Here is a 15,296-nt window from a genome sequence, read left to right as displayed (position 1 = left end):
AAATTTCAATCAAATTCCCAGCAAAAATTCAATTTTTTCAAGAAATAAAAAAATTCTTCTCAGGAAATTCAATTATTCTCAAAAGATTCAATCAAGTTCCTAGCAGAAATTCAATTATTTAAAGAAATAATAATTCTTAAAGAAATAATAGAAATAATAAAATTTTTCTCAGAAATTCAATTATTTACATAAGTCTTAAAATTCTTCTCAAATATTCAATTATTTTAAATATAGAATTTCAATAATTTTTTTTAAAAGAATTGTATTTTTTCTATAAATAACAAAATTCTTCTTAGAAATTCAATTATTTCAAGAAATAATAGAATTCTTCTCAGAAATTCTATTATTTTTCAAAAAATTAATAAATTCTTTAATTCTTCACAATTATTCAATTATCTTTCCAAATATGAAAATTTTTCACTAGAATTCAATTATTTAAAAAAAAAATTGAATTAAAATCTTCGCAAAAATTCAATTATTTTCATATATATAATAAAAATTCTTTTCAGAAATTCAATTATTTTTTAAAAAAATTGATAAGAAATAAATAATTAGTTCTTCATAAGAATTAAATTTTAAGAAACATTCAATTGCGTATTAAATATATTTTTATTCTTGTATGTTAATAGTTGAATTTCACTTGAACTTATTCTAATAAAAATTATGATTTAAAATCGAATTTCAGTTGAAATTTTAGCTTATAATTTAAATATTAAAAACGTTATAGTATGATTTTTTTCAGAAATAATTAAATTTTAAAAGATTAGTTAACTATATTTTATGAATATTTTATTCTCCACGACGTCAGAGGTTAAAAAAGTTGGTGACAGGGAAAAAAAGGAATGCGCAGGCGCTTAGTGGCTGCGCGAGCCTTTTTTCCCCTGTCACCATCTTTTTTTTTTACCTCTGACGTCACCTAGACCTAATATACAAACAAATATTTATTTCTCCCAATAAAAATACAATTCGCCTGCACAACAATGGATTAAGAATACTCTCAATATTAGCATCTTAAACCCTTGATGACATACGACCTCTTGACTATAGAAAAAAAAAGTGTACAAACTAAAAAGAGAAAGAAAACTAGCATAGACACCTAACTAAACCACTAAAATACGAAATGTACCCAATATTCTCGTTACTCCGGTCCTGAAGGACCAATTTACGACTCCCTGAGGCTCGAGTAATATACCAGAGGGGTCGAGACGACGTCCATGACTATTGTTGTTGTTGTATCCCCGACTGTATGGATTATTTTGGCGGAAAAAGGGATTTCAAAAGCAGCTCATCCCTCGCGTTTTCTCCATCTCCATTGGGTTTCGTTTTTGGTTCTTCCCTCTAAGGCTTATTGGCTGAGAGCACCTGCTGTCGTTGAGCAAAACTTTTGCCTCTTCTTCTTCTTCTTCTTCATCGTTCGTTTCTCCCCTCAATTGGGTTTTATGCTTTTATACCAATCCCTCTGGTAGATCCGTTTTACCGATCAAAGCACCAGTCCCTCATCAATGATATACAGAAACTTTTTTTTTTCTAGAAAATATATATATGTATTTGGAGAGACGACGATAAACATCAAGACGTCGTCGGGTAAATACTTTCTTTTTTTTTACAGCTTGTCAGTTAACGACCCTTTCGATTTGGATGGAGACATTTTTTATAACTTCCTCAAGTCAAATTGTGTACCAAAAATTGTCATTTTTCTTCCATATTAGCAAATATTAACCAAATTGTACCAAAAATACAATACAATACGACTTTTTCTTCTTTTTTGGCTAATATTTACTTTTCGTGATGTAACATTAGCCAAATTGTATACCAAAAATGATGATTAGCAAATATTAGCCAAATTGGGCACCAAATTGTACCAAAAAACATCATTTTTTTTAGTGTTTTTGGCTAATATTTGCCAATGTTTGCTTTTTGTCATGTAACATTACCCAAATTGTATATACCAAAAATGTTGATTAGCAAACATTACCCAAATAGTATCAAAAATCACCAGTTTTGTCACAATTCAGCTAATATTTGCTCTCTTTGTGCTATAACTCTCTTGTATTTATCCAATGTGTGTATAGTTTAAATAGTCCGATTAAAAGTATCAATATTTGTTATATAAAGGGAGGGGTTATTTTCTTTTTTTTTTATCAGGGGTTGGGAAATACGTGCATTGAAGATAATAGGCACCTAATGGAGGCATACGTACTTAAATGTATAAACTCCTACAACCCCTTTTTGGCGTTATGCTGACACCCCTCTTTATACTTTGTGTGTCCTTCCCCCTTTTGTATCTCTCCTCCACCCTAAAAACCAAATCCCTGAAACACGAACCCCTCTCATATTGATACGATACGAGGAGGAACCCCTTTCATTACACCACGTGCTACATAATCGTCCTGCCACATCCGGTATGACGTGAGTTTTAGGGGTCTTTGATGAGCCCCCCTACCACCACTCACAATTATTACCATAATTATTTCCATATATTCCAATCATTCAATATCATTCCAATTTTCAAATGTTTTAATTATTTAGGTTCTTTAAAATAATAATTAAATTAATAATAATTCTTTTATTTCTTTAACAAACCTTTGCGGACTTAAAAAGACTTAAAATATAACTAACGGTTATAACCTGATATTAGTGACCCAAACATGTCGTTAGATTAGCCTAAAGTTAGCCTAACGTTAGTCTAACCTTAGCCTAACGTTAGCCTAAAGTTAGTCTAACGTTAGTCTAACGTTAACCTGTCGATCTCTTGATCATTTGTGTATTTTTGAGTCCTAAAGTAAGTCCAAAATACACAAATGATCAAGAGATCAATTTTTAATTTTTGTGTCCAAAGGGAAGAAGGTAAAAAGAATCATAAACTTTTTTTGAAGGGCGTTTGAGTGTCTGAGGGGGGAATCAGTGGAGATTTGTGTCCATTAGAGGATTTGATGAAAAGGTCCAAAATATCAGACAACATTGTGTAGTGAAATGGGTTTTCAGTGGTCATACGTGACGATTGGGTGAAATGGAGGTACCCTATCATGGGGATCAAGAGAGAGAGAGAGAAAGGGACACGTGCGTGTATATGCTAGCAGGCGTGGACACGTGTCCCGATGTTCTCCAGTGTATACGAACCAAACCCCACGATCAACATTTCCAACCTCTACTCTATTGGGGTTTCTCGACGCAAATCCTAGCCACGTCCACTTCGAAAACCAGATTGAGTTACGCGCATCAAATATTTCATATAGTTAATACAACCACTATACACCACCTGACAGACATGTTATTTCCACTAGTAAATTTGGAATCATTAAAATGAACCCAACTATCTAGGAGTGAAGGGAAAATGAACCTAAAAACAAAAGGAGGCTAGGAATGCATTCTTGTTTTTAGGTTCATTTTTCCTTATCCGCCCGGGGCAAAAGGGACCTTACGACAAATTGTTATTTCTCGACCCTTAATAAAGGTTTTTTGAAAGTTGAACCCAGTTGGACGTTAATATTTACACCACAATTGGTTTTAGGATTATTACGAACGGAAATTAAAATTTTGTTTTAGGATTACTAGGAAACCAAATTAACATTTTAATTATCAGATAATTAGCTGTAAGGATTACTATTAAGAGCTTCTTTTCCAAATTAATAAGAAACAAAACTCAAAATAACGTTCGATTTGATAACAGCTTAACACAGCTTTCCTTTGGGGGTCAACTTTATAAACATTTGTAATTAAAAAAAGTTTTAAAAAAAAGGGCTCTTTATTCTAGAAATAAAATTTCCTATAGATAATTATCTTATTTACCTAAAACGTTTTTGTACAAGGAATTTTCAGGTAAGCATTCGTCTAAATGTGTGTATATAAGTTGACCGTTATCTGCAACTAAAGATCTTCAGTTCCACTTGCGGGCAAAAGACTTACTCAACTTGGAGTTGACAATGGAATGCGGTTTATGGGGCGGACTGGATCTACAGACTATAAGGGCTTACCGCACTAATTGAGCAGACTCATTATAAAATCAAATCCTAGAATACGAAACTTTTTTCTTCAATTTTCTTCAATATTCCTTTAGTCATTCCCCAAATGAGGGGGCCACTTATTCTTTTCTCCAAAGAATAATACAGAGAAATTTAGTATCCTGTTTTTGAAAAGTGCTGGCATTATGTAGTGTTTCTAAATTCTACAGATGTTAATATTTGTAGGCTACAAAAATTCTCTGGACAAATGCTAGAAAACTGTTTGTACACATGGTGGATTTGACGATTTATGGAAATTAGGATCATGCTTCTAGAAAAATTGCCGATGAATCCTAAATTATTAATGATAAACATTAGGATACGTAGTATCAGCAATTGTTACCTTAACAGCAATCGGAAATTTTAAGGAAAAAGATCTGAAACTTTCGGTTTGGTAAGAACCGAGAGTGGTTGTCCCAGGACAAGAGTCCTGGGAGCAAAGATGTTCAACAGGACTAAAATTTTCGTTGCTGTAAGGGATTGTTTCCAGAGCATCTCAGATGCTACTTCCGTTTTTCTTTTCTCAAAATATTTACGATCCTGCTTTCTATTCGTGTTACAAAATTGCAAACACATTTCAAAACGTATTTATTTCGTCAACTGTAATTACAGATTTATTTGAACAAAAATTTACAGAATTATTATCAACATTTTTTTTACAAATTACAATTTTGTAGCGAATACAATAAGATCAGTTCTACAATAGTCAGTTTCGAAGATTTTTGGGTCCCTTATACCTGAGAGGTGAAGCTCTGTAAAATTCCCTCCGAAAGTACGCCGTCGGTTATATATAGTTAAAAGATCAACAAGTCAAGAGAAATTTTTACCTAAATAAAATATCAAAAACATTTTTTTTCTTATTAAGAGTAATAAAAACAGAAAACTTACCGGATGTCTAGCAGCTGCAGCAGCAGCCACCGCGGCGGCATTAATACCAGCGCTTGGATACATTTTCCTGTGTTCCAAAAAAAATCCGCAGAAAACACTACGGGTCCTTTATCTTTGTCTTATTCTTTCTTGCAACACCGTTATATCCAAAAGTTGCATCAGTGCACAACGCGATTTTCAAAAAATACCCTCATCGCGATTCACTAAATCACCATCAAAGAAAAAAAATCACACGTTTATTACCAACAACACTAATTACAAAACCCCCCCTTTGAAAAAAACAAATAGAAAATACAACCCCCAGAAATGGAATAAAACACACCACTAAGTGAGATATGTATCGTAATTTTCCATCCAAATTCACATTAAATCCAAAATTAGCACCTCATGGAGAAGAATTTTTGTTTCCCCACAGCAGAAAAAAAAAGCTGAGAGTGAGAAACAACGCCAACGAACGATGACGGTCGATAAGGTAGAAAGAGACCTTAACACTTGGCAAACTGGGAAAAAGACCGACGGAGCGTGGAAGCACAAGGTGCGAGTGAGAGAAAGAGAGACGCTCTTCTTTTCTCGAACAATGATTCCAAAAAAAAAAAAGAAATAAAAATCAAATATATTTTTCCTCTTAAAAAGAGGAAAACACAAACTCAGCCAAATTTATCATTCGGCAAATTTTTCTCTTTCGAAAATTCACTCACTTTTATTATAGACACTTATTATTTATGTCACGCGCGATATTTAATTTTTCCAAATTCACAAACACTTGAATAAAAAAAAAAAGATTAATCCTTTGGGAAGAATGTTGTCACTTATAATCCAATTTAACGATCATTGCTATCTTATGATCTTTCTCTTCTTCTTTTTTTCTTGTATTAAAAAAATGGAGAAAAAAACAAAAATGTTAGAGAATAAAAATTTATTTGTTAAAAATTTATTTTATAAACAGGAATATGAGACGAAACGATCCTCTCTCTTCCGTAGTCTCGAAACGACTAACTCGTAGGGAGCGTGGTGGGGATTATATCCCCACCATCAGGGCAAACAGCTCTCGTCGCCTTCAGTTCTCTCCCCACCCCACTCCCCCTCAAGCGCACTATGACTGTGTGTTTGTCTGTCTCTCTCTCTCTCTCTCATTCCGCTCTCTCCACACACAACAAGAGAGGTCCGACCCCACCAACATTAACCGGCGCGATAGCTCCTTTACAATTAGTCGCTCGGTTATGTAAAAGCACCGAAATCGCAAGGCACGAAATCACAGCTTTCGCGACGACCTCGTTAATAACCAACTTTGTCACTGACTACCACGTTTGCTTTATTCTCAATGTCTAAACTATTCTCTATCGATTTATTTCATTACTTCAGTGTGTTCAAATTTTTGGGTAATGGTATTCATAACTGCTTAATTACTGTCACTTACTATTAGTTACTATCAATTACTATTAAACGCTATTAGTTACTATTAATTACTGTCTCTTACTAAAAGTTACTATTAGTTATTATTAACTACTTTTAATTACTATTACTTAGTTACTATTAATTACTATCAACTAGTAGTAGTTAATATTTGTTTATATTAATGACTATTACTTTCTAATAGTTATTATTAATTACTATCACCTACTAATAGTTACTATCACCTACTAATAGTTACTATCAACTACTAATAGTTACTACTACCTACTAATAGTTACTATCACCTACTAATAGTTACTATATACTAATAGTTACTATCAACTACTAATAGTTACTATCACTTACTAATAATTACTATATACTAATAGTTACTATCACCTACTAATAATTACTATATACTAATAGTTACTATCAACTACTAATAGTTACTATCACCTACTAATAGTTACTATCAACTACTAATAGTTACTATCACCTTCTAATAGTTACTATCAACTACTAATAGTTACTATCACCTTCTAATAGTTACTATCAACTACTAATAGTTACTATCACCTACTAATAGTTACTATATACTAATAGTTACTATCACCTACTAATAATTACAATATACTAATAGTTACTATCACCTACTAATAATTACTATATACTAATAGTTACTATCACCTACTAATAGTTACTATCAACTACTAATAGTTACTACTACCTACTAATAGTTACTATCACCTACTAATAGTTACTATATACTAATAGTTACTATCAATACTACTAATAGTTACTATCACCTACTAATAGTTACTATCAACTACTAATAGCTACTATCACCTACTAATAATTACTATATACTAATAGTTACTATCAACTACTAATAGTTACTATCAACTACTAATAGTTACTATCACCTACTAATAGTTACTATATACTAATAGTTACTATCAACTACTAATAGTTACTATCAACTACTGTTAATTACTAACAACTGCTATTATAGTTACTATATACTAATAGTTACTATCAACTACTGTTAATTACTAACAACTGCTATTATAGTTACTATTCATTATTATTAATTACTGTTAGCTAATATTAGATAGTAACTTCAAATTACTATTAGTTATCATCAATTACTATTAATCAATAGTAATTAGTAGTAACTAACTAATGTAAACAAACAGAAATTAATTGTAAGTATTAGTAATGAATATTAATTAAAAGTAGCGAATTCTAATTAGTTGCAGTTGATATTATAATTTATTGATAGTAATAAACTTAGTTACTATTAATTACTATTAGTTATTATTAATGACTATCACTTACTGTTAGTTAGTTGTTATTAATTAATATAAATTACTATCAATTATTTAATATAAATTACTATCAATTATTTACTATTAATTACTATCAATTACTAATAATTCCTGGTAGATAAAGTTAATTACTATTTATTACAATTATTTTATAATTAGTTAGTTATTATGAATTACAATATCTAATTATAATTTTTACTACATTAATTACTAATAAATGTGATAAGAAACTATTATTAGTTACTATAAAATACTATCAATTACAAATAATTCCTATTAGTTAATTTTAATTATTGTATTAATTAATATCAATTATTATTAGTTTGTTACTAATAATTAATATCAATTACTATTGGATATTATTTTTGCTCATGATTTACAAATAGCTTCTATTAATTACTGTTCGTTATATTAATAGTTACAATTGATTACTAATAGTTACTATCAATTACTATTAATAACACAATTACTTAATATTAAATAGTATTAGTTACTATAAACTACTATTAATAAATGTTAGTCAGTTATCATTATAATGTTTGTCAATTACGATTAGTTTGATACTATTAATTATAATTAATTAATAGCAGTTACTTTTGTTTACTATTAATTAAAAATAGTTACTATATTACTAGCAGTTGTTATTAATTGCTATTACGCATATTATTAGTTGATTACTAATTACTATCAAGTAAATAATAATGTAATAATAATAATAATAATGTAAATAACTATTAATTACTAACAATTAAACTTTCAACTACTAAAAATTGCTAATAGTTACTATTAACTATTAGTAACTATACTATCAACTATTAGCAATTACTTGTAAGTGCCACTTACTATTAGTAATTACTCTTAACTATTAGTCACTATTATTAATTACTATTAGCAACTAGTAATTACTATTAACTATTAGTATGTACTATCAACTATTAAAATTATTATTAACTATTAGTGCGACTATTAATTACTATTAGAGACTGGTAATTACTATTAGTCACTATTAGCTACTATTAACTACTAATAATTACTATTTATTACTATTAGTTACTATTAACTACTAATAATTACTATTCATTACTATTAGTTTATAGTACTTACTAGTTGTTAATAGTAACTAAAAGTAATTACTAGTAGTTAGTACAAGGTAGTAGATTCGATGAGCAGTTAAATAAAAATTGAAGTAGTATTTGATAATCTTTATATATGAAAACAGCTCGCTAGAATTTAATTTATATTTACTATTTCTTCAAATGGTAAAAAGTTTTTTATAATTTTTTTTTTGTTTCGTGAAAAATTCTGGGAAAATTCAAATAAAAAGTTTGTTTTATTAATTGTTTGTTTTGGAGGATAATATGGAAGAATCTATAATATTTCCTTTTGTTATATGTACATTATAAATTGTGGAAATCATACTTGTTTTGCAAATGTCAAAATGCATAATATGCAAAACAGTGTTGTGCTTGTTTGGGTTTCGTATTTGAGGCAGAGAGTTTTTTTGAAAATGTTGCGATAGTGGATGGTCTTGTAGTCGTTTAAACGAGGCAAGCGTAACGACGTGCCGGGCATACGCGCGAGTATTAGCCCCCGTTTGGTCGGTGTGCAAACAAATCGAAAGTTTTTCGCAAAATGGCCGACACAGGGCTGACACGGATGTCCGCATAAACTTCCCTTCTCTCTCTCTCTTTCTCTCTCTTTTCCTCTCTCGTTTCTAGACATCTCTTACTACCCCTTAGGCTGTTCTCGCTCACTCAATCCAACCCCTCCTTTTATACTCTCTCACTCTCTCTCTCTCTCTCTCTGTTTCTCTCTCGCACTCTCTCTCTCTCTATCGCGAGAGCTCTCTCTCTCACTCGCCACTCGTGATTTCCCTCACTTCCCACACTACCACAAATATGGCGCCTACACCCGTTTTCCAACCCCTTTCTACTCTTGTGCCCAGAGCGAGAAGCCTTCATTGAATGAAGAAAGGAGCGCGAGAAAGAGCGAGAATCACAGATAGAATGTTTGCACGTGTATTACGATTGTGTATGTGAAACAGAGCGGGTGAGACGTAAGCATTCCACCCTCTGTATATGTGAATACCATACACACTCCCAAGCAGTTTCCTACTTGATTGCCGCTATCGCTTTTGGCCTGCTTGAAAACGACGTTGCTCCACTGAACGACTACTCCACGTGGACTGGCTTGTCTCACTTCAGCCAATCGGCATTCACCTTCTTGTGCCTTGTCCAATTGCCTAAAGTCTATCCCCACTTGTAACACTCGACTACTGTCAAGACAACCAGTAGAAATCTTCACTGAACGAATCATTTTCTCCCAGTGAATGATGTATCCACGTGGATGTGACTCTTCTCTCCCCAGGAGAGTGAGTGAGTGAGTAAGAGAGAGAGAGAGAGGGAAGGGAGAGGAGGTGGGGGAGAGGCAGCTATACACTCCAAGGTGCTATACGAAGCCACAGCGAAACATGAAAAATGGGGGGCTACACGCAGAAAAACACGGAGCCCCGGGGTGATAGTGGAGGCGGAGAAGAAGGTGAAAGAAGAGAACAAGAGAGAGAGAGAGCTGCTCTCTCTCTCTCCCATTCCCTCTTGCAAAGAGAGAAAGAGTCGCAAAAAGAGAGAGAGAGTGACAGAGAAGGTAAAAGCGACAGAAAGAGAGACAGAGAAAAGGTAACAGAAGAAGAGAGAAAGAGAGAGAGAGAGGGAAGGAGAAATGACGGCATACAAGCATGAGATCCTAGGAACCGAGACACGGAAGGAGGGTTCGGGAATGAGAATGGAAAAGTAACATAACGAAACGTCGATCCCATTACTGGAAGCCCTCCCTCTGGTCGTTCCTCTTATACACTCTCCTTTCGCCAACATACGATGATGCTGGTCGACCCTTAATCCAAGGAGGATTAGAAACCCCCATTGTCATGCTTCCAGGAAGCCTCGATACTATTATGTACTTGTGAAAAACCTTGGCATTTTTTTTTCATCATCATCTTCTTCTTCTTCCACTACTTCTTCTTCTGCTAGAGGGATTTTTTTTGAGGCCAAAAGCGACACTATGATGATTGGGTTTCTTCTTGGGGTCATGACGAAATTATTTCTGCGAGTTTTTTGTCTTTAGTTTCCTATCCTCTTTTAAATATTTCAACAAACTAGAGTCCTTTTGTTTTCTAGTGTCCTTCATTTTCTCCTGATGTTCGTTGCTGTTTTTTCAAACACGCTTTCACACTTCTCTTTTAAGCGTCGTATATACTTTGTCGTCGGAGTAATTTTTGTTCAGAATTTTTCGAACTTGATATTTGGGGATGTAATTTGCACAAAAAGGGGCGAATTCTGATTTTATGATGATGATGATCATGATGATGATGATGATAAAGAAGAAGAAGATGATGATTATGATGATGATGAAGATTAAGAAGTAGAAGAAGATGATGATGAAGAAGAAGATGATAATGATGATGGTAAAGAAGAAAAAGATGATGATGATAGGGAAGAAGAAGAAGAAGATAATGATGATTATGATGATGAAGAAGATAATGATGATAATGATGAAGAAGAAGATGATGATGATGATGGTAAAGAAGAAAAATATGATGATGATGATGATAATAGAGAAGAAGATGATGATGATAAAAAAGAAGAAGATGAAAAATTTTAGGAGAAGCTTTTCGCTGGAGTATTAAGAGAAACTTCTCCTATGATATCAAAGGATGCTTTAGCCGAAGATTACCTGAACTTTACCTGAAAGTCAAGAAGGGATTTAGCTGGAATATCAGAGGAAGCTTCTACCAGAATGGAACGAGAGGAAGCGCTAATTTAACCTAAAAGGAAGATTTTAATTTTACTGTTAAATATTTCAGGTAAGTTTCTTCTAGAGCAGCAAGAAAGGCTAATATTGTCTAGAATTTTTAAAGAAAACTTTTCTTCTGCGCCATCAAGAGAAACATTTTTTAAAGAATCAAGAATAGATTTCTCTTGAATGCTCAAAGAAAACATTTTGCTGGAGTATCAAGAAGACCTGTTTGCAAAACACTTAAAGATATCCTAATAAATGTCTTTAATCCTAAATGTCTTTATCCTAAATGTCTGATGCTAAACATTAAAGCATTCTCTGGATGCATCTAGATCAAGAAATTAATTTCCTGAAGCATCGATAAAAGGTTTTCTCTGGAATAGTAATAAGGAAGCATTTCCTTCACTGAAAAAAACAGTTTTTGGAACATCAAGAAAAATATTTCCTGAGGTATTAAGAAAAGATTATTATGGAGCATCAAGGAAGCTTTTATCTTGTTCATCAAAAATAGCATTCTCTGGACCATAAAAAAACTTTTTCCTGGAGCATCAAAAAAAGTTTTTTTCTTGAATAGGTATACCTTCTGCTGGAACATCAAGAAAAGAGTTACAATATAGAGCATCAAGAAAAGTTTTTTTTTTGATCATCAAAAGAAGCAATTCCTGCAATATTAAGAAAAATTTGTTCTTATGGAACATAAAACTATTTTCCTGGAATATGAAGTAATGTATTTTCTCTGTAACATCGCAGGAAAAGCTTTTTGTTTTAGCATAGAAGAAATAAGCTTTCGTCTTGTGCATCAAGAATAACATTTCCTAGAGCATAAATAATAGTTTTCTTCTATATAAACATATATCAAGAAAATTATTTCTTGACGCATTAGGAAAAGATATTCTTTGGAACATTTTTATAAAAAGCACATTCCTGGAGCAACAAGAAAGGTATTTCTCGGGACATTAAGAAAAGCTTTTTCCTGAAGCATCAAGAATTCTTTTGCATCATCAAAGATGCATTTCCTGTTGAATCCAGAGAAGCTTTTCTCTGGAACATCTAGCAAAGTATTTCCTGTTGCATTAGGAGAATGCTTCTTCCTAAAGCATCATGAAAGGATTTTTTTGAATCATCAAAAGGAGCACTTCTTGCAGAATCAAGAAAAAACTTTTCCTTGGAACATCAAGAAAAGCTTTTCTACTGTAACATCAAGAAAAGTATTTCCTGTATCATCTGGAAAAGCTTTTTCTTAGAGCATACAGAAGAAGCTCTTCATTTTGTGTATCAGGAGTAGCATTTCCCAGAGCTTGAATAATAGTTTTCTTCTGTAACATCAAGAAAAGTATTTCTTGCCGCATTAAGAAAAGATATATATTCCTTGGAACATCCTTATAGAAAGTATTTCCTGGAGCATAAAAAATGTATTTCCTGGAACATCAAAAATGTATTTCCTGGAACGTTAAGAAAAGCTTCTTCCTAAAGCATCAAGAATTCTTTTGGATCATCAAAAATGTATTTCCTGTTGAATCAAGAGAAGCTTTTCTCTGGAACATTAAGCAAAGTATTTCCTGTAACATTAGAAAAAGCTATCTTCTAAGGAAACAAGAAAGGATTTTTTTGAATCATCAAAAGAATAGCATTTCCTGCTATACCATAAGCTTTTCAACATCAGAAAGTAGTTTTTGGATCAAATTGTTTTGTTCTAATGCATCAAGGAACATCAAGGAGCATCATGAAGTGCTTTCCTCTGGAACAAGAACTGAATTCTTCTGAATTCCCCAGAAAGGTGAATTTAAAGAGTGAGAGAGAGAGAGAGCGCGCTTGCCCTAATATTGCACCTAAAAGTATTCTTGCTCTGACGAATATGGTATTAATTCCAAACAAAGTAACACCCAAATTTTCGATCGAACTATATTAAGAAATATTTTTTACAGAAGCAATGCTTATAGCAGAAGACCAATGTTCGTATATTGAAACATCTGTTCAGAAAAAAAAGAACACCGAGAATACGTGAATATTTGTCGTTTCCTTTCACTTGTTACAAAACCCAGCGACTTTTTTTTTCCTCTTCCTCCCTATCTCTTGTTTATCATTTTATCTCTCATCCTTGCAACTCTAGTGTACACTTTACAAGAGCATTTCTACTCTTGTTTGCCTTCTATTTAGTCTGTTTATTCATTGATTCGCGTCTGGATTTTACTGGACGTGGAGCCTATATTCTTTGTCTTATTTCTCGGTAGGATGAGAGAGAGAGAGAGAGAGAGAGAGAGAGAGAGTGAATGTGTATGTAAGAGAAGAAATATATATATATATATATATATATATATATACATAAGCAAGAGTGTTGGCGAAACTTGGGCGACTGCGGTTGTGCGGAACCGCCTGCCGCCACAGCCGGTTTGCGTGTTCGCTCATGTTCCTCGGTGGATATGTGTCCTCGGTGAAGTTCGGTGCTTACCGAACGAGGGAGTTAAAGTGGAATGAGAGAGAGAGAGAGAGAGTTTCAAAGAGAAAGAGAGGATGAAAGTTATGTGTAAAGGAGAGGGTGAGAGAAGGATCTCTCTCTCTCTCCTCTTCTCTCTCATTCTCTCGTTCTAACGAGAGAGTAAGAGAGAAGAATCTCTCCTTCTCTCTCTTACTCTCTTACTTGTGACAGAGAAGGAGAGTAAGAGAGAACAAGAGAGAATGAGAGAGCAAGAGAAAATGAGAGAACGAGAGAAGAAGAGAGAACGAGAAGCAGAGAGAGAGAGAGAGAGAGAGAGAGAGAAAGTATGGAGCTTGGGTTTGAGAGCGATATAACCACTGTCGGGTGAACCAGTCGCTGTGGTCGACTTGGCTAGCCGCACCGTTGCTCTCAACTCGAGGCAACCTACATACATATATATATATATATACCTCCACCACAAAGAGACTTCGTTCCCCAGCTATTTGCTAAGAACACTGCTCCTCTACTTGTACGACAACTGAAATTCTTCCTCCGATTAAAATAATTAAATTATACTCAATATTTTACTTGACAATTTAAAAAAATATTCTCTTTCTCATGAGGAACATCCTCGTGAGAAAAAGAGGAAGAAGATTTTTCCTCGAAACAAGACGAGATTTGTTCAAAATTCAAAAAGTTTTCATCAACATTAAATGTTTTTGCAGTTCCAGTAATAATAATAAAGTAAAAAATTCGATTTTTAACTTTTGTCCGCAATTCTGTGTTTGACATTTAATATTTTTGGAAACTAACACTGGATTTAAAATCAGCGACCCCAAAAACCCCCGAGTAACAAGTTTCAAGTAAATCAATTTAATTTTTAAAATATCCGCCATTTTGGATCCGCCATATTGGATTTTTGAAATTTTGTCAAATGTCATCTAATTTCACCCTTTGAAGCAAAATCAACCGTTGTAATTCGAAAAATAGCTCGCATCGTTTCATTACAGCTTATTATTATATTACTAATACTAAAATTGTTATTATTATTATTAACATTATTATTGTTATTAATATTATTATTACACTGTAAAAAGTAAAGTACTAATTTTGGTACTAAATCGTAACTTTGTTTATTTATTATTATATTATATCATATTACATTATATTACATTATAATATATTTTATTATATCATATTAAGTTATATTATATTGTATTTTTACCATATATATTATATTAAGGCGCAACGGCTAAAATCGCAAATGGCGGCATGAAAATTGACTTCGTGTAGATTCGCTACTCGCTCGTGCCGACTCGTGAGCTCTCGGCGCGTCACGAGACTACACGAAGCGGCAAATTCTGAGAATTCTGATCTCGATTCTGATTAAGTTCAACAGTATTGTAGAAAGTACTATAGTATAGATATAAATAATCCTAAATCTTTATATATATTTAAAAACTTTTCCCTTTTCCAAAG

At 32.7% G+C, this 15,296-nt stretch overlaps 1 protein-coding gene across 3 annotated transcripts in view; it reads right to left on the bottom strand.

Moving 5' to 3' along the window:
- The window catches only part of LOC122506487 (protein groucho-like), a 143,759-nt gene that overhangs the window by 112,841 nt on the left and 15,622 nt on the right, over positions 1-15,296 (bottom strand). The window contains exon 1 of one of the 3 annotated variants that reach the window (XM_043618701.1): positions 4,890-5,869. The exons of the other annotated variants lie outside the window; for them this stretch is intronic. Within the exon in view, the coding sequence (XP_043474636.1) occupies positions 4,890-4,952 (63 nt within the window). The 5' untranslated portion in view covers positions 4,953-5,869. Of the gene's footprint in view, positions 1-4,889; positions 5,870-15,296 lie in introns of those variants that run through there. 3 annotated transcript variants of the gene reach the window in all.

The sequence above is a fragment of the Leptopilina heterotoma genome, unplaced genomic scaffold, assembly GCF_015476425.1.
Source record: "Leptopilina heterotoma isolate Lh14 unplaced genomic scaffold, ASM1547642v1 Lhet_42, whole genome shotgun sequence".
NCBI lineage: Eukaryota > Metazoa > Arthropoda > Insecta > Hymenoptera > Figitidae > Leptopilina > Leptopilina heterotoma.
The sequence above is the reverse complement of the archived record's forward strand: the minus strand, read 5'-3'. Positions and strand labels throughout refer to the sequence as shown.